Source organism: Frieseomelitta varia, unplaced genomic scaffold (genome assembly GCF_011392965.1).
Source record: "Frieseomelitta varia isolate USP_RPSP 00005682 unplaced genomic scaffold, Fvar_1.2 scaffold_89, whole genome shotgun sequence".
Taxonomy (NCBI): domain Eukaryota; kingdom Metazoa; phylum Arthropoda; class Insecta; order Hymenoptera; family Apidae; genus Frieseomelitta; species Frieseomelitta varia.
Genome location: NW_025110689.1, coordinates 598,566 through 618,188, shown reverse-complemented (window position 1 = coordinate 618,188; position 19,623 = coordinate 598,566). Strand labels below are relative to the sequence as shown.

Sequence of the window (19,623 nt, the reverse complement as noted above, 5' to 3'; positions counted from 1 at the left end):
CCAAACGGATCCGTGGAAACGCGAAATCCTCTGATCAAACGCGAACCACCAATTAAACCCTTCCGGTGGCATCCTCCTGTTCAAAGGAATCCGCCAGAGACACGGACGATGTAAAAAAGAAAAAGAGAAGAAGGAAATAAAAAAATGGAAGGACGAAAGCAAAGGACTTGTCCATTTTGTTTGTTTTGCTTATCTCAGACAAATTTGCTGTCTTGTAAGCAACACCGGAGGGTCATCTTGACAAACTGGGCTGCTCCTGGGAGGAGCCAGCCACGTACGAACACACGCGGACGACTTTCGTCCACGTTACCGAAGTATCTCCGAAGGTCCTGAAAGACCAAAACGAACGATCTCTTCTCTCTCTCTCTCTCTCTCTCTTTCTCTCTGTCTCCCTTCTAGCTAACGTGAGCCTCGTAAACCCTCGTAAAAGTTGACCAACTTTTTCCCAAGGAGAAGCCTCGAAAAGCACGGCAAATGGGAAAGCATAGTTATTTATTGCGACGTCCTCGTGGAATTTATCGTCGATGATAGATTTCTGCGAGAGAAATCCTTGCGAAATACCTTCTGCGGGTTTGTTACTCTTTCTATATTACTGGGTCTCGCTGATTTTTCTTGTTTCTTTGTAAATAGGAAGATTTGTAAAAGGAAGATTCTTACGATTAGTTTGATATCTTGTATTTGTTGTTTCACTAGAAAAGTCTCATTTTCATAAGTTTCTCCCAAGTTCCAAGAAATGGTTTCAAGAGAGAATTATTCGGACAAATAATTTTCGAAATTAAGGCAATAGATACGTATATGTTACAGAATTATAATAACTATAATTGTTTGAACAAATTTCCTTCCATAGTCAATGAACAGTAATTACTAAAATAGTAATATCCTGGCAAAATTCTACTTCGCTGATAACAAATTTAATAATCTATTTTCAAATTGGATCGCATCAAAATGAAATTTAGCGAATTACGAGGCAAATTACTCTGCTCGACGCGAACGATTTTCTACCCCGTGCTCTACGCGTCGTTCAATACACCGTCATAATTAAACGATTCGACTGGATCTGATTTGTGGAAAACGGGAAGAACAATGTCTCCAATGGATCGGAGGCTTCGTTATCCCCGAGTTCTCGAGCGTAGAGTAAAATCGTCCCGATAAATCAAGCCCCTCCCTTGGCGCAGGAAGAATTCAATCGGCTATTTATTCCCCTACCGTGGTAATTAATTATTAATTAGGATTACAGCCTCGACCCCGGGGCGGCCTCTCGACGACGTAACGACTTCCTTCTCCTCCCCGGTGGCAAGATAAACGAGTAAGCCTGGAAGACTGCTAAGTAACTCCATGAATTTTCCGCCCTCGGCTCGTGCCTTCGAAGATGAGGGAGAGGAGGGTGTAGCTTCTAATCATCCCTATCTCCTGGCCACACCCTCGTCTCGCAACCTGACCACCAAAGAAACGTCTTTTTCTTCATTCTTCTCCTATCTCTCTTTTCCTCGTTCTGGAATAAATCTCGTTCTCCCCCCAGTCTCGGTTCTCTCTTTCTTTTCCCGCCCTTCGACGACTTTAGTGCCCATTCTTCGAAGCAAATGCGACGTTCAGCCGACGTTACGCGAGGGTGGGTGTCGACGACGAGGCTTAACGAATCTCGAAATGCCTCCTGACACGTATGTCCGGCCGCGTGTCGCACGCGGCCCTTTTTAAATCGATTCTCCGCGTCGCGCGTTTCCAATCCCATTTTCTCTTCTTCTTCTGCTTCTTTAACTTTGCCGACGATTCTGTGAGAGAACTTTGAACTGTTTCCTTTTCCTGCATGCAATTGAACAAATTTAAGAGCCAAGAGAAACAGACTGATTTGATACGACAAAGACGCGAAGGAGATTCGAACGATCGATACGTGATTTCTAGATTACATTTTCATTTGCATTACGTTGTAAAAATTTTCGAAGACGAGAGAGACCCTCGCGGGTTAAAGGATCGCGTGTAAAATTGAATCGCACGTAAGGCGCGAGGCAGTGGCAAGAAAATCGCCGACAGGAAACGAAAGGCGCGAAAGGAGGGAAACGGAAGTAAATCATGCAACCCCCGTGACGACGTCGCGCGATGACAAACGAGCACGTCGACGTCATCGCGCAAGAAACGCCGGCGACATCTGATAACGACCTTAATCGCATTAAGGCCCAACCCTCCTTCTGGCACCCCGGCCAACGATCCTTCTCCGACCGGTGATCGTGTCCCTAATGTCCCGAGAAAAGCAACGCCGCGATTGCGGATAAATCGCCCTCCCGACTAACTCGCCTAGTATATTTCTTTGCCTTCCATTCCGCTCGTTGTCTCGCTAATATGAACGAATATATACAAACGACGCGTGGTCCATTAAGAGACTTTTCCCGAGAGCCTCTACTCTCTCGTGCGAACATTCTCCTTAACCCTCTGAATGTCTGCTCGTAGTATAAAAAGCGCATTTACAATAAACGACGACGTTACTGCAACAAGTTTTTAATACGTCATTTTAGTAAAAAAAAGAAAAAAAAAAATTCTACTAAACATCTGAAAGTTCAATTTTAAAAAGTCTGGAAAGTTCAATGGTTAAAAATTCGAACGAGATTCGAAAATTAGAAGAATCGCGAAAATGTCGAATGTCTCCTTTTTTTTTCTCGCTGTGTTTGATTATTTTAACAAGTTTAACTCGGAAGTAAATTTCATTTTCTCGCCTGTTCGTGAAAATCCATATACGTCAAAAGAAAAAGAAAAAAGAAAAATAAAAGGAAGAAAGAAAAATTACAAAGCTAAAAGAAACTTTTGCGAATCGAAAGTGCTACTAAGTCAACGACTCCTTCGAGTCCTATCCTATCCTTTTGAAGCATAGAAAATTTTTCAAAACAGAGACTCGGCGGCGGGGAAGGGGAGAGGGAGAATTTGTTCGACAATCCCTTGGCGTCACAATACGACATTTCATTATTAAGCTTGGCAGCGTGTTGGCCCGGCCGGCCGTGCGTGATTCAAATTAAACCGGCAAATATTTGGGTATTTTATTTTCGGGACGGAGAGAGGAGTTCGGCGGGGGCCGACGGGAGCGTTTTGTTACCTATTCGCTGGCCGGCGAGTTTAATTCGTTTCGTTATAAATACATCAGTAGCGGTCGGGCCTGGGAAATTACCTTTGCCGGCATAATGGCAAAAACACGAAAACCAGCATGGAAATAACAGGCGGCGCGAGGGGGTGGGAGGGGGAGAGGAAGCAGGATAGGGGGGGTGGGGTGGTAGAGGGAAGGGGCTGACTGCGCGGACCGATTGAATTTTGCGCCTGGTCACGGGTTGAATTATGAAAAATCGGCTCGATATTTCGAGTGTGCCGTGTGCAAAATCGGCCGACCACCGTTCGTTAAAATTCATGCGCGCAATTTGGACTGAATCGCGGCCCTGTTTGTTTCCTTGCCCAGCATATTTACGGCTGATCCGGTCGGTTGCTGTTCGCCACGCGAAAACTACGCCTCTCGTCCCCTTTCTGTCTCTTTCTCGCCGAAAAAACGGAACGCGCCGTTCCGCGAATTATCGTTCAATTAAGCCGAAACCAGCGCCGCCGAATCCAGTTGACCGCGGCTACGAGCCCTCGCTAATGATTCAATTTAAATAACGAATTTTTCAACTGCTTCTTTTATCCCACGTTTAATCGTCGGTGAAAGAGACTTTGACATCTTTTTTTTTCTTTTTCGGAGTCTTCGACCGAATATAAAAAGAACTTGTGGCCGCTTAAGTGTTGATAACGGTATTACGAAAGACTGACGACGGATCGTTACGCTGCCAATGAAGACACCGTATCGTTAACGAAGATGAGGACGAGATTGAAAAACGGAAGAGCGCGAAAGAAGAAGAAGAACAACGTGTCGAGTTAAATAAATCCTCACGCGACGTGTCTTCCGTTGTTTGTTTGCTCCATGACGTTTGCGCGCAAAAAGCTCGCGTTTCCAGTGAACCACGACGTAGCCGGAGGTGTTAATGTAAGTATAGTATCACGCGTGAACTACCTGCTGACGTCGAGCTCGATGAGCTAATGAGCTGTTTACGATTTTCTCGATATCAAATCGATCCGACTGCAGAGTATTTTGTACTTTTTATTTCTTGGAATCCGCTGAGTCAGAGTGGTTTGTATATCTATTATTAAAAAAGAGAGATGTAGCGAACGTGGAGAAAAGTTAGGTTGACTCTCGGAGGAATCGATTCGCGTCTCGTTAACGCTCGAAGTTCAGCCTGGCCTGACCTGACACACAAAGAGTTCCTTTACTCTTGCAGAAATTACATGTACGCGCATCGGGATCCTTTCACTCCGGCACTCGAAATAGAAGCACAACGTAACAATTACAGAGAAAGCCCGCGGTCTCTGATAAATCAGAGATTCCGATATCGGTGACGTTATATCAACCAAGGGAGTATCCGATTCTCGATAATTGTGCAGTAACAACTGCGTTACAACTTTTAGCGATATTGCGTAATGCGTAATATATAGTAACAATATGTAGTAACAGTGGCTGGCAATGATATCGAGATAATGGGAGGATTATTCGCCGAGTAAAATGCGGCGAACGAGAGACGCGGCGAGAAGGAAAGGAAGTTAAACGGTCGATTATCTGAAGGTATGCTGGTAGCTGGACGCGCGGCGCGTCGTCGTACACGAAGCGATTTGTACTTAATTAAGATTACGCGTTGATGAGAACACGCGCGGCACGCGAGCCAAGATATTCGAGGGAGATTAGAGGCGAGCTATGGCCGGCTCGAACGTAGACACATTCTTGCGACGAGCGCCTGGCTGCGCTTACGCGTCCCGTAAATTAACCCCCCAATACCGATTTCTTTTTTTTTTTTTTTTTTTTTTTTTTTTTTTTTTTTTTTTTTTCTTTCTTTTTTTCCTTTTGATCTGATTGCGTTACTCACCATGCCCGTACGGACTCCGAGTAACAGCCGGTTTCAGGATTCAACATTTTGCGGTCGCTCTCCGTCCTGCGAAACAGAAACAGAAAAATACAGTTAATTTCGTGCGACGAGATCTCCTGGTCGAAAGCTACAGTTTTGCTTTGCAAGTCGTAGGTCATTATTAAATTATTAAATTTGTTAACGAGAGGCATGAGGGGGATGCTCGAAATACTTGAAACACGTTAAGAACGTTGAACACGCCTGCGTTAGATCAAGATTCAGTCAAACTAAAAATATTACTCGTGCGAACGAGTCGGTTGCATTATTCTCTTTTTCAACTGTTTCACCAAAATATTATGTTTCAACCATCACGCAAGTGTTGCAAAGAAAGTTAACAAACGTCAACACGTCGTATTTTCTCTGCGCGATCCTCAATCACGCTGTCGAGAGAAACAAATTAACGGCCGTGTGAATAATGGGATACTTTGAAACCGAATCACCGTTTTATATCGCGAGCGTAAAACTGCATAAAATTAATGAAACGCCTCGGCTCACAGTCAGTAAAAATATACATATATCCGAAACGCAGCTGGTGCCAGCAGTCACCGCAGCGCACTCATTTAATTTTACGTTTCCGATATGAAAGGCGCAAATAACGATGACTATCGCGTTGAAAAATATCTGGATGGAAACGAATGGCAGGCTCGTACGAATTCCGCTGGTATCAAGGAAACCACGCCCCGATATCATACTTTGGCGCGTGAAATTGCGGGGCTGAATCCTATAATCGAAGATTCCAGTGGGCGCTCTCTTTCTCATATTAATTATCGTCGAACGCATCTGTTCGGTTATCAATCGTTGGTGTTTCCGGTATCGGTTCCAGGAAATCCCTGGAACCGATACCGATAAAAAAAAAAAAAAAAAAAAAAACAACGGGACTCGTTCGCGAAAGTAGCCAGCGCAATAACTGGTCATTATCGGGCCGACAAAGTCGAGAGTGGACGTGGAACGGCGGAACAAAGACGATGACAAGGTGCGACGCGGACGCTCGTCGACGCGCAGGACGTGTGTCGATAAATTTATTTGCATCGGCGTGGTTTTATAATAAAACGAGCCACCGCTTTCGTCGGCCATTCATTCGCTGGACGATACATTATCCACGGGGACGCGGGAAATTTATTCGATACACCCTTCTCCCTCTTTCGATTCACTTCCACGTATTCTTTTTCTACCTTCTACCGCTCTGTCGCGCGCTCTTTTTCTTCCCTCTCTCCCTCTCACGTCCCCTCCCACCCCCCCTCGTGTTTCTCCGTTTTATTTAACAAACGCAGCGAGTACACACAGCGAGTTTCAGCGAGTTATTGTCATCTGTGTATCGCCGATTAAACCGCGTGTCAGCCGACACTCTCTTTCAACCACGGGGCAGAACGTTTCCGTGTTACACAGCACGCGGGGACAGATAAAAATGTGACGGGCTGTCCTTGCCGCGAGTCGAGAGACGCGTCGCGAAATTCCAGGGGCAATTTTTCCAACGTTGAAGCCGGCGTCGCGTTCGCGTCTCTCCCCCATCGTCGTGTCAACTTTCCGTCGTTGCTCTTTGACGATATCGCGCGTTGAATTTTACGAATTACTTATGACGTTTCACTTGTTGCTAAACGTTAACACGATCCGAGCTGATTCTTCGGCACTTTCTGCCCGTACGACGACGTTTCGTTTCCTCTCTTTTTCTCTTTAGACGCGTTTACTGTTATAATGTTTCGAGAATTAGATAACTCTCTGGATCTTCTCATAGCGACAGAAAATTTCTATCCTGTCAATTTTCACTTGGTCATGTATTAGCCTTCTTTTAAAAATCGATATTATCGAAATAATTCAGGAAACGCCGGCAACGGCGAGGGTGTTTATTTCAGATCAATTGAATAATACATAAAACGCACCCCTTCTCTTATTTCCAGCCAATTACTTCGCCGACGAAGGGACATAAATATTTTATTGAATCAAATTGGATCGCCGGGAGGAAGTCTTGTTTGCTCGTTACACCCTCTGATACAACATCCTTTCGTAACGTCATCTTTATCTGTCGAACGTGAAACCACCTCCCCTCCCCCACGATCGCCAAAAAGATCACAAGTATCTAATCCTTTGATTTTTCAATCGGCCGCGGGCTATTGTTTGCGTGTTGTGACAAGCAAGTATTATCGGGCCCGATTATGAGCGGTATTAAGGGTGACTCGTGAGAACCCCATCTGGTTGTGGAAAGGGGCGGCGAGGACCGCGGTCATCGAGGGTGGAAATCACTGTTCGCTGGCATTACGCATTCATGCACGCAGCTTGCGTGACTATTCGTGTGCTCTGGGTAACTCGTGTCTTTACGTACAGTCCTTTCCAATAATACAACAGTTTGTCCCACGTTCTCGGACAGGGTCATTTACTAACCGGTAATGTCAATAAATTAACCAGTTACGAGCTACATAGATTATAGTCTTTTCTCTTTTGCAATTTTATTTCGTTTAATAAGTTGACGACCAATTTGCAATTTGTTAAATTTGCCTTTTGTGTAATTTAGATTCTTTTGTCGCCAAGTTTGTTCTACTCCTTTGCGAGATATTTATTTATATTTGGAATCTGTAACTTGTGGTCTGTGAAAGAATCGGGATACGGTTTTTGATACTTTGCAACGTTTATTCTAATGGTTCATCACATTATTGCAATCTAATAGAGTTATAACAGAAATGGTAATTGTTAGATGTTTCAATTTTTCAAGTAATGATCGGAAACTCACGAATCTTGATCAGGGTAACGAAAGAATTCAAAGAATTTGAATGTACTAGAATTCTTTCTCTCTCCCAAGGGAGAAGAAAATTTCATTTCTCCTTCTCCCTTTCGATTTCTGCCAAATTTTATTAAACAAGAAGACGTTGTCGATCGTTTCGACAGATTGATAATGAATCTGCATATCGGCGGAAGTTTCTCTCTTCTTTTTCTCTTTTCGAGGCGAAGTTTGCCCCCCTTGGTAGAATGATATGCAATTATTGCCGGGGACTGTACGTGGGTTGGCGTGCGTATGGGAATGCGAATTCGACGCGGTACCACGCAGTAATTCGAGGGGTCGGCAGGAATGTGATTTTTGGCTACGAGGGTGAAACGCCCCCTCCAGCTATGCGGTTTGCGCGTGACGTTTGATTCCTTGCGGTTCTTTCTTTCCTTTTTTTTCCTTTTTAATTCCACTCATCGAAATACTTGCTCCCCACGGAATTATTCACTGTGAAAAATCGTGAATCGCAATAACGATATCCCCCAGTAAAGAAAATAGGTATTGTGCCATCATTCTTCGCAGGATCGTGACAAGTCAAAATATCAGGTGTTTCGAAAGAAAAGAACTGTTTAGGAAATTACATCCAGTAACTCGGAACTCGTTTTACATTTGTCCTACCGCAAGCTTCTAAGTGAACATTTCATTAAATATAGCAACGATCATAAGTAAATTCACACGTAAGATAAAAAAGTCAAATCATTGGAGCAAAGATCGAATATCTTTCTCGGCACTTCCAACAACGTTTGTCATAAAATTCCACCAAGAGTTTCCCCGAAATTCGTCAGTTGTTCCGGAAATATCGGCCAAGAACTCCTGACACGATCAAATTCCAGTCACCAACTTTCAACACACGTATCGCTGCACGTCGCGTTTCTCTTGCATATTTTCGCGTGCGCGGGATTGTCGAATTTCATCCAAGCCCCCGAAGAGAAACAGGAACGAAAAAGGAATCGCTGACCCGATGTGTCGGCGAACGATGTTCGCAGAATGTACACAGGGAACGTGACGAGTTGCTCTTAATTCACGTAACCGGAGAACGATCGCCGCGGTCCGATAGGAACATCGAGTTTACACGGGCTGAAGCGGATCGCGTTTCAACTCGTCGACAGGTTGCGAATAATGCTGGTGACCGAATCGCGCGCGAAACGTTCCGCGAGCTTTCAATTATGCAAGGCCGCCGGCCAGGCCAGACGCGAATAAAATTTCGCGCGCACCAGGCCGGAATCCAGGCGATTGTACATATGTACGTACGGTACGTACGCCACGCCACGTTGGATGAAATCGCGCACGGTTTAATCAAAAATCAATCGAGCCGCTTTCATACCGCGGCAAAGTAATTAGACGATGCATGATTAAAGAGATTGATCCCTGGCCTCGCTAGAAAATGCGAAACGTTCCCCCATTCGATTTTTCCATGGAGATTGGCAGTTCTATAATTCAACGGGTTGTCAATTAATTCGATGTTATCAACATTGTATTTTTGTGTTTGATCCTGTGTTTCGTGAATTTAACTCGCGGCCGGTATGAATAGAAATTTCAGGGATTGAATCACTTAATTTCGGAATTTTTTTTTTTTTTAATTTAATTCCGTATATAGTAGAGAGTAAAATTAAATGCGATATGCAAAATTTCAGTGATGTAACGTAAGTTGGCACGTATAGTTATTTGTTTGAATCAATCGTTTGAGGGTTGGAAGTAGTTCTTGTTTTGATAGTCATTACTTTTTTGCAGGTGAAACGGATAGACGAAATAGTCAGAATCTTCAAAAAAATAAAGCGTCAAAGACTTTTTGGAAAATTAATTCCACTGTCCGACGAAATTCCAAGCAGGATCATAGGTAAGAACATACATATGTATGTGTCTAAAATATTTCTTATACGTTTATTACATATCGTTCAACAGAGAAGTATCTTCGTTGGAACTTACGTCATCAACGATTAACAAATATTATCAACAAGATGGGAGAAATCTGATGAGAAGGTAATTAGAAACGAGGTTCGTTTCCTACCAAAATATTTCTTTTCACAATTTTTCATTAAATTTTTTAATCTTCCCAATCAGATCTTCCCTAAAAATTCACGTCGCGTTATTTCTTCAGCAGCCCTCGATTTCGATTACTACGAGAAGAATTTCCAGATTTCACGAGATCGTGTTTCGAGGCCATTCCTGGTCGCATTTAATAAATTCGAACGACGACTATTTGTCAAGGCTGTCGATGGTTAATGACTAATCGTCGACAGGGGTGACGGTTCCGCTGTCTTTTGGGTAGAAGCGGGGGGCGCATCGTGAGAGACGAGCAGGTGAAGAAAGGGCGAAACCGACGAGGCTGAGGGGGGACGGAACGAAAATTTCAGGCACTGGAAGGACGTGGCGCGTTTCTACGTTGCCTGGTACCTTTCGTTCTCCAACCATTTGTCACGGTGACAAGGCAATCTCATCCCTCTGCGCTATCAACCCCCTCCCCGCTCGCAACGCGAATTCGTTCTCCAGTTACGTCGATGTCATCGATCAAAGTTATTCGAAGATTGGAAGCTCGCTGTTATTGCGACGAAATATCGTCGTTCCCCTGTCGCCGAAATTTTTCGTCGAAGTTACATACACGTATTTAAGAGATGGAGAAAGAAAGAAAAAGAGACAGATAGAGAGAGAGAGAAAAATTAAATTCGATTGCAAGAGGTGAGAGAGAGAGAGAGAGAGAGAGAGAGAGAGAGAGAGAAAACGTGAAGAGGAGCGACGATTTCAGAAAGATTGTAGCAACGGAAGAAGATTCGGACCAATCTACCGGCAATCCGGCTAAAAGTCGTCGACTTCAAGTATCGTATCCCTCGCGACGTAATCGTTACACTCAGGAAGAGTGGTTGCCTCATCCAGCTAAACGGCAAACGCCTCTACTTCCATTAACCCACCAGGCAGAGATAAAAATAAAAATTAAGAGAACCCCGGGGACGTGGAATCTCGGTGAATTCTCGCAAAAATTCAATGTCTAGACTCTCTCGTTTGTATGAAAGTTATTAAAAAAGAAAAATACGAGAGAGATATCGCGGTGAGATACACGTTGAAGGAAAATAATTTGAGAGAATTCGCGAAGTCACGTAAATAGCACGTTCGATCAAGAAACCGTCTCGAGTGACACCCAATCTTACGAAATCCAAGGAGCAACTCTGCAGATTATATCGAGTATATGTGAAGAAAGTTTTGATCGATTTGACGAGAAGATTTCCAAAGACGTCCAACATTGAGACAGAGCTTAGCCACGACTCCCCTCGCGGATTTTCCATAGGAATAATTTCTCTTTTTTTTTTTTTTTTCAACAGGAAAGAGAGTCGAATCGATCCACGTTAATAATCGTCGAGTGCTACGCAAGTACCGTGTCCCCAGTCACATAATCACTGTACTTAAGGGGAGTGCTCGCTCCACCCGTGACCGGGTTCCCACAACCTCGCTGTCATTAAACGACCAGGCGAATCACGTCGGTCTCCTGTCCCATGTGATCAACCGTTTTGGCAGGTGGTACGTTCACGGATTTCCCATAAAAATCGCGGACTATCTCTACGCTTTAATTACCGTCCCTTTTGCTGACAATTGCTTCCCCACAAATCCCCGTGTAGTTAACGTTTTAGCCATACTGTGGGTGTATACTTTGAACGACACGTGTCTTCAGAAATAGAGCAGTTAGGACACCTGGTTTCACATAAAATGCGACGATCGTGAAATAAGAATTTATAGAAAATACTTTTCTTGCGAGTTGCGAAAAAGTGCTCCGCTTCGCAACAGATTCAGAAAACTTCAGTAAAATTAATATCGCAAGCATCAGAATTTAAAATAACGTAATTGAATACAAATCAGAAAATTATTACGTATACATTTTTTGAAAAATATGTATACACACTAATACCCGAAGGTACACATCGATTTTTATTTCACTATTCAAAAACTTATTTGTCGTTAACAGACAGATAATTGAAATACGATCCTCAGATAAAGATGTTTAAAAACACTCAGCACAAGAGAGAGCACCACCACTTCATTTAAAATACCAAACTATTGAACTCCCTAGCCGTCCCGATATTTACGAACGAGAGAGGGTGTGTAAATTTTTCAACGCGGCGCGAGGATTGTATAACGCGCTGCTGTTATCGCGTCGATATTAATCACGCACAGGGAACAATTAAGCAGACCGGAATCGAGGCAATCCCCGGCTGCAAAGCAAAGTGGAAACGAAGCGACCTCGTGTCGTTCCGCATCGAGGAACTTCGAAGGTGGGGGAGCACGACTTCCTTCGATGCTCGACTCGCGACGTCGGGCTCGTGTAACAAATCGACCTTTTAATCACGAGTGGCTCGCTGCCTCCGTTCATTTCGCCTAATGGGGCCCCCTTGTTTAGGCGCTACGTCGCAGTGCGGTAGGTTGCCGGCCAATTTCACCGTTGGGCCTCCGAAAGATTCGACGTTTTGTTTAAGCCTCGAGCCTGGCCATTAGTCACCGTTCGCACCGGGGAACATCGATACCGGGGGTCACCCTTCGATCAGAGGATCGCTTTCGGAGCACCGGCCGACTCATCGAGTACCGATGAGAAAGGAAATGGGATGCTTGAAATCTGAGCGCTGGAGTGTTTCAGGAAGAATCGTTTCGAAATAACGCGGAAGAGAATTTGGAACTTGGAGATGATCGTTTGACCATTGTTAACAATTTGAGAGCTAGATCGAAATTCTTTCGGAAAACTTCGTACTCCGTTACTGTAAAAAAAAGAAATTTTTTAACGAAAGCGACAACGATGATGCAGCTTCCGCCAAATGATAGAAAGAAAAAGGGGAGAAAAATATGGATTTCATATCCAAAAAACGCAAAGATTCGTTACAGAATGTTAATTGGAAATTTTTATTGGTTTACTCAAAATACTAGAACGCAGCAACTCCTTCGAGACTAGGCCCTCGAGACTAATGTCTCTCGATATGTTTCGAGATACCGTGATTAAATCCGAAACGACGTGTTACTAGCGGAAGCACGAAACGAAAACGAAATGATCTGATGGTTGATCGATGAACCAAGAGAGATGGAGAGCGGTAGAGTGAGACGAATAGAGGAAGGAGGATCCATGGATCCATGGATCCGAAACGTGACGGCGTTCGGCTGAGCGTGTATCCCACCTGAAAACCGGAAACCGGGGTTCCCCAGCGGAGAGAGAGAAGGCAAGCCTACCGGAACACCGGAACCGGAAGGGTGCGGAACCTAGGCGACCGACGACGTGCCGGACAGTACCGGCTCGCACTGATTACCCGCTGATGAAACGTACCGGCTCGTTGACTTCGGCCAGGGTCGCCATTAAGTACGCCCCTGAGGCTCTCTCAACGATGGAAAAATCACCGCCAGATCCGCCCGACTTGGGTAACTTGCGCAAATTGTAATGAAAATTGTCATTCGTTTCGTAAACTAACTGGCAATGGCTCACCATCAGACTGTAAATGTTCGCGAAAATGCTGCTAATGAAGCTAAATTCACAGTTTACGTGTATTTTCGCTCATCGAAATGAGACGACTGTCGCGAGGGGCACAATTTCGTGATCTATTTAGATATAATTCCTCTGCGATACAGCTACAGAAAGGTTCATAATGTAACATTAAATTAGCAACATCGAAACGTGCGTTGCAATATAAAAGTTTTATACAATATGAATATTTTAATATTTATAATTAATTTATAATTATATTTTAAATAATTAATTTATAATTATATTATAAATATTAACTTACATAATATAAATATTTAACACGATTGGAAAGGTTCTAGAACATTCGTTTACTTTCCTGGACAAAGAGACAAGCTTGGTCCTCGTTACAAATCCATCAACCGTAATAATAAAATGAAGATATCGTGTCAATATTATCTCCAACGTAAACGCCATAATGCTCGAAATGATTCTGAATGATGATCTTGCGAATCGAGAGTGTTCCACAGAACTCGGTGCGATCCGGTCATTTTTATTGCTTCACGGTTTCACGTGACAATGGGACGCGTGTTTTTTAGGCTCGGCCGATGGGAAAAAGCGATCGCGGCCGGAAGTGGAAGTGGAAGTGGAAGTGGAAATTGAGGCAATGAGAGCGTTGCCCGGCGAGCAGGCTCTTATCGAGATATCGCCGGTTTCTCGTTTCCGCAATTTCCTATCTGCACCCGGTTTCGCATGGTCGCCAATAAAAATATACTTCGAATAGTTCCAACCAGAGATCTGCTCCCCCCCCCCCCCTCACGTGTCGAATATTTTAGGCGTTTAACGTTGATAATTCATCCTATCGCGAACTGTTGCGGCGAGAGCACAATCCGTAATTTTCACGGTTGCAGTTTTACGGTTTGAATTGAATTAACGATCATTAATCTCATTAATCCTCTTAAAGTCGGATATTTTCCGTACAGTTAGGTGAATTAAGTCGTTCCGCGAGCAACGAATTGTTAGAAGGAAAGCAGTTCCGCGTTCCCTGTGATTAAGAACCAAGAAGCCGAGCCGCGCACGCTTTTCTGCACGATTTGTGAACCATTTACCCCGGGGAACTCTGTTATCCAGCTCATGGTTTTTTATTTATACACCAACATCGAACTATTATTTCAAACTTGGAGACAGAACGTACGAAACATATGCTTTTGTTGATTTTTTTTTATTTTAACGTCCATCTCATCTGAGATCAATATCTTTTTACAAGTTAATCTTTGAATATTTTAATATAGCGGCGAACGATATTTTAAACTTTAATATTCTGACAATTTTTCAACCAAAAATGTGCTGTACTTTAAGACTGTTTCTCTATAGTCTTCGAACGATAGCAGTGAGTTTGAAATTACAGATTATAATTTGCAACGACACCGTTGGCCCAATTTTCTTTCCACTTTTTGCCACCTCGTCCGAGAAGTTCGATCCGAAAAGCCTTCCTCTACGAGCGGAGCAAACGCTCGAGCGCAAAAAATCGTCATCCCGATCGGGCTTGTGCGCGTCTCTCGCCGTGCTTCAACGGGAGAAACAGCCGCGGGGAGGGTGACAGAGGGGTGAAGAGAGCGAGAGGGACAGGGGTGAGAAAGCGAGATGGAAGAGGAGCGAAATTCACCCTTGCGGCAACATTGGCGAGAGAGGCACACCTGGCCGGAGAGCTGCAGCTGCAGCTACAGCCCCCCGTCACCGACAGGGGATGAAAAGGGGAGGGAAAAACGAGCGCACCGGAGGGTCGTTGCGGGGCATCACGGGTTCCACTGGCCCGTACGAGGAGGGGGAGAGGGGAAGAGACTGGTCTGGATGCTGAGATTTCAGTTACGCATTTGCTCGCCAACGATTTCCAGACTCCATCCAGCCAGCAAATCTCTATAGGTAATATTATTTCTTTCTTTTTTTTTTTTTAGTCCTGTGTCGTTTATTTATTAATCCATCTAAACCTCGATGCGATCTTTTGGTTATATTGATTATTCTTTTGGCATTGCAAAGGGTTTCATGTTCGAAGGAAGTATTGATTCCCTTCTTTGTCATTATTTGAGTTTCTTGTTTGTACATTCCCTTTTGGTGATTCATTGTTTGAATTTTACAATGTTCTTCTTGTTTGCTAAACTGCGAGTAAGATTGAAATGCACAATATCGCAGAGCTCAAAGTGGAAGATCTCATTCGCCTTCTTCTCGTTTTATAAAAATGAAAATGTAGAAGTATCTCCTCTGAGATTGTATTTACATTCAAGCAAAGTACTTCTGTTGTACGCTCTAGCTTGTAACAGTTCCTCATTTTTAATAATAGAAATCTAACTGCGATATCTAAATCCTACATTCTGTTCTCTGACAGACGTTTTTTCTCGAGTCTGATATTTAAAATTAGCAAGTGTCTCGCAATTGAAACGAACTCCATTTTATATTATTCTATATTTACGCGGTCTGTAAGGGCCGAGTCAGGCTGAATCGTATTATCCAGATCGATTCTACCTAATCAAGTCTCTCTTAATCGATTCAAACATCCTCTCTCGCGTCTTTCTCTCTCCCTGTCTCTCTCCCTGTTCTCTCTGGCAACGACGAAGCACCGGTGCAGGTGAATTTATTCAAATGCCGATCAATTCAGAAGGATGACACTCATCGACACGGCGGTTCCAGCACTTCTGCCTCTCTTTTTTCCCTCCTTTGTCATCCGCGTTACGATCCTTTTGTGCGGCCGCCTCAGAAGGGGCGGCTCGGAACAATGACCGTGATGTACGATTCGAGAATTTGTTTATAAATGCCGGAGCGTCGTCTTTCGAGGATATCCACCGATGAAACCCGTCCACGAACGAGAGGATTTCCCGTGGAGAGAACTACCGCGACAGGTTCATTCGCATTATTTCCCTGCCTCCTGCACGAGGGTCGTTCAAAAATCATCCACCGCCGTTCCTCGTCTAAACGATTGAAAAAAATCGAATGAAAAGAGAAACAACGAAGGACGTGAATTGAACAGTGCGGTGGGTTGACTGTACGGAGAATTCTGTACGCGTAGAAAATGTCCACACGAGACGAGATATTCGATATCTTATCGAGAGTCGTGACAGGATCTTGGGCTATACGCTGTTAATTCTCTCGGTACCGAATTTTGTGTCAATTTGCAAAAAAAAAAAAAGATAAAAAAAATAAAAAAACAAAAAAGAAAAAGAAAATGTAATTAAAGAACTAAAAATTAAACTTCGAGACCAAATTTCATTAATTAACATTTAAAAAATTCTGTGAAACTCGTAAAAGACGTACCGAGAGTGACATCATCTTCTTAATTTTTGTCCGTCCTCACGTGTAACGTGTAATATCAACATTCGTAGAATGCTCGAACGATAACGATAGTCCCGCGGAGAGACATTCACAGTCCCATTTGGCCAATTATCAGCGCGAGGGTAACGAAGGCGCGCATGGAGGGGTAGCGGGGGGATGAAAAATGTTTGCTGGCCGGTTGACGCGTCCCCGGGGGTCTCCGGCATTAGTCGAGAGACAAAGGAGCAGCAATTACAAAAGAAGAAGCGTGTCCGCCTCGAGGAAGAAGATCCGGAAGCCTAAGTTTATTTACATTACAGTGCCACGGCCGGTCTCTGGCTCCTTTTGTCGGTTGCGGCGTAATGCATATTAATAGGAAATAATCCCCCTGAAAACGGGGGTGTGGGGGAGAGGTGGGTTGCGGGTGGCCACGGGAACGTAACGAAGGACTCGTAGAAAATCCCCCCTGGAGGAGAACGTTTCTGCCAGATACAACGTCATCTCGCATCACGTGGAAATTCCTGACGAATTCCGGCCAACACGGGATAAATATTCATGGACGCGGAACTGAATTTTTATTGGGTCTTTCCCGGGGAAATACTTCGCTTTTTAAGGGGCAAGTCTGCGCGAGAACACGTTCCCCAACGTGGAAGAAATTACAGCGTGCAGCGAATCGTCTGAGCTTTCGGCGGCTTGAAATTCAATTTGAAATTTTACGGATGATAATCTAATTTTTTCGGTATATTAACGGAACGCCGTTGGTCTTTAACAGACTAGCCAGAGAGTGAGAAAATATCGCGCGCTTTAAGTTCGAAGAGAAAGAACGTCAAATCAGGCGAGCAAGTGAAGAGAATTCGAGTCACAAATTTTGTGATTTTAACTTAATTTTTATACATAAACTCGTGTCACTTGAGGAGTACAGGAATTTCGCATAGAAACTTTATTTTCGTCGATATATTTGTCAGAGAGCTTCTAAATTATGAAGTTTCTTTCTTCCTGACGAATGCTCGCAGAAAATTCTTCACTAACGAGTCAAATAGCTCGAAAATTGTTCAGAATTCTGCAGCTTGACTCAAGTAACCCAACTCTGCTTTGCCACTTTCAATTGAATCTCTATCGATAATTCTTGTTACAGTTAGTTATTGTTTCATCGGACAAGAAAAATTACTTTGGCCGGCGGGAGACGAAGGAATTTGAATAAAAAAAAAATTAGGTCGGCCAGAAAGACGGACCAGAACGAGCGGCCGGTGAATGAAAGGAGAAGCTTCGGCAAATCCCGGAAAGCACGAGCCGGTGAAATCGCTGAGCCAGCTACACCTCTTCGTAACTACAACCTTCGCCAGAAAGAAGAAATCCTACTTCCGAGAATTTCAGCCAGAGAAGCAACTTTCCTTTTTTCCTCCCTTCTGCCGCCGACAGGATTATCTTCCCACGGGACTTTGGACCGAGAACAATTACCCGGCCTCTCGAAAATCCACCGCGAAAGTTTCCTGTGTTTCGGAGACCGGCAGAGGCGCAAGGCAACTCGAGGAAAATCGTCGTTCCTTCTCGGTCACGACTTAACAGCTCGTTTGAATTTCGGTCGAAGGCGGACGCGCGTTGTTTCACAGGTTTACCAAGTTGGAAACCCCATGGAAGATTTTCAGTTCTCTCTCTCTCTCTCTCCCCCCGTCTCTTTCTGGGCAAGTTGTCGCCGAGAAGTCGCTCGAACGTGACTCTTGGTTCGACCGTCCAAGTACGAAACAGCACTGTTCAAATATTAACACGGGAAACAGAAGAGGAGATTCTCAGGCCTTGCCGGGTTTCGTAATACCGGTAGCTGAGAGTTTACACGTTTACCCCGAGGTTATCTGTGGTCGTGTTTGCCGACACCTCGCCTCGTTCGTGTACGTGTAACTTACAGTTCGCACCCACGCGTTTACAGACCGACCGGGGACCTTGGAATCATCTGTTACAATGTCGGGTTGCATGTGTCGATATTTGGCGACGCGATGACAATCTCGGGAATGTCATGACTTTCGCGATTTTGAAATTGTAATTTCCTTTTTAAACTGAAGAGTCGCCATTTGAATATTTGGAATTTTCCTTTTCTTTTTTTTTTTTTTGGATCACGATGCTACGGGATAGACGCGTTCTATTGGAATTTTCCTATTCAAAACAAATTGAAATTTTTAGAAATTGATCTGATCGATTGGATTAATTTGTTGCTGTATTCGTCGAATTATTCTTGACCCGTCAAAGACCAATATTATGTATTTGCAATTTTTTTTCAATCAACTTTATTTTATCAATCTTTACCTCGACGATTATTAATAAATAAATTCTTGATTGGAGCGTTAAAAGCTAAACGATAATTCGGTCGATGGCTTAATCAATCAGTTGCAACGCAGTTTCAACTCGAAATCCAGCCAAAAGTCGTCGTTGCGTTAGAAAATTGTCGAACCATCGGCAAAATTTGACGGTTTGGAGGCTGGAGAGGCCGGTCAGGTACCCGTTCGAACGCTGGAAAAAATCACAGCTCCACCGACGCGTAGCGAAAAAGGATCGGCAGACTGTTGGGCGCCCAAAGCTTGTACCAGGAAGGTCCTGGCGCGAAGACCTCAGGTAGCCGTGTTCCTACCTTCATTCTTGGTCCCCTCCTGCGTGGTCCTTGGCAATTCGAACGACCAAGGGACGCGAGGGGCGAGTCCCTGGCCTATCTGCGAACACCCTGATCTCTTCCTCCCCTCCGGTTCGAACCTCGACAACGAGCGCACCTGGTCTCAGCCTGATCCTGGTCAGGGCTGGCAGAATGCTTGGACTCGATTTCTTCCTCCCTTTGATTTTCCGCTCTCGATACAGGCCTATCTCGAAATATTATCCCGTGAAACTGCGCGCACAACTTTCGCAGTATTTTATAACGAATTAACTTTCACGAGCAATTTAGTTTGTAAAGCAACAGAAATGCTCCCTTTCGAAAATTATCTAATTTAAATGATTGTTCTCTTAATAATAACATTCAAATTTTCATCTCAAATTTGGCGAAATGATAAAATAATGAAAATGGCGGAATTCTAAGATCCGAAATTTCTAGAATTCGATCCGTATGTGAAGAAAGTCGATCTGTAGGGTCTAAAAATGAATTGGAACTTTTATTTTCTGGCGATCATATTACTTTTTCTTTTTTTTTTTTTTTTTTT

General features: G+C 43.9%; 1 protein-coding gene across 3 annotated transcripts in view; it reads right to left on the bottom strand.

Moving 5' to 3' along the window:
- LOC122537141 (transcription factor Sox-2) overlaps positions 1-19,623 on the bottom strand; it is a 117,023-nt gene that overhangs the window by 45,720 nt on the left and 51,680 nt on the right. For all 3 annotated transcript variants that reach the window (XR_006308555.1, XM_043670116.1, XM_043670118.1), the window contains exon 2: positions 4,923-4,988. Coding sequence is in view for 2 of the 3 variants with exons in the window: in XM_043670116.1 (XP_043526051.1) it covers positions 4,923-4,988 (66 nt within the window). In the remaining variant the exon portion in view is untranslated. The remainder of the gene's footprint in view (positions 1-4,922; positions 4,989-19,623) is intronic.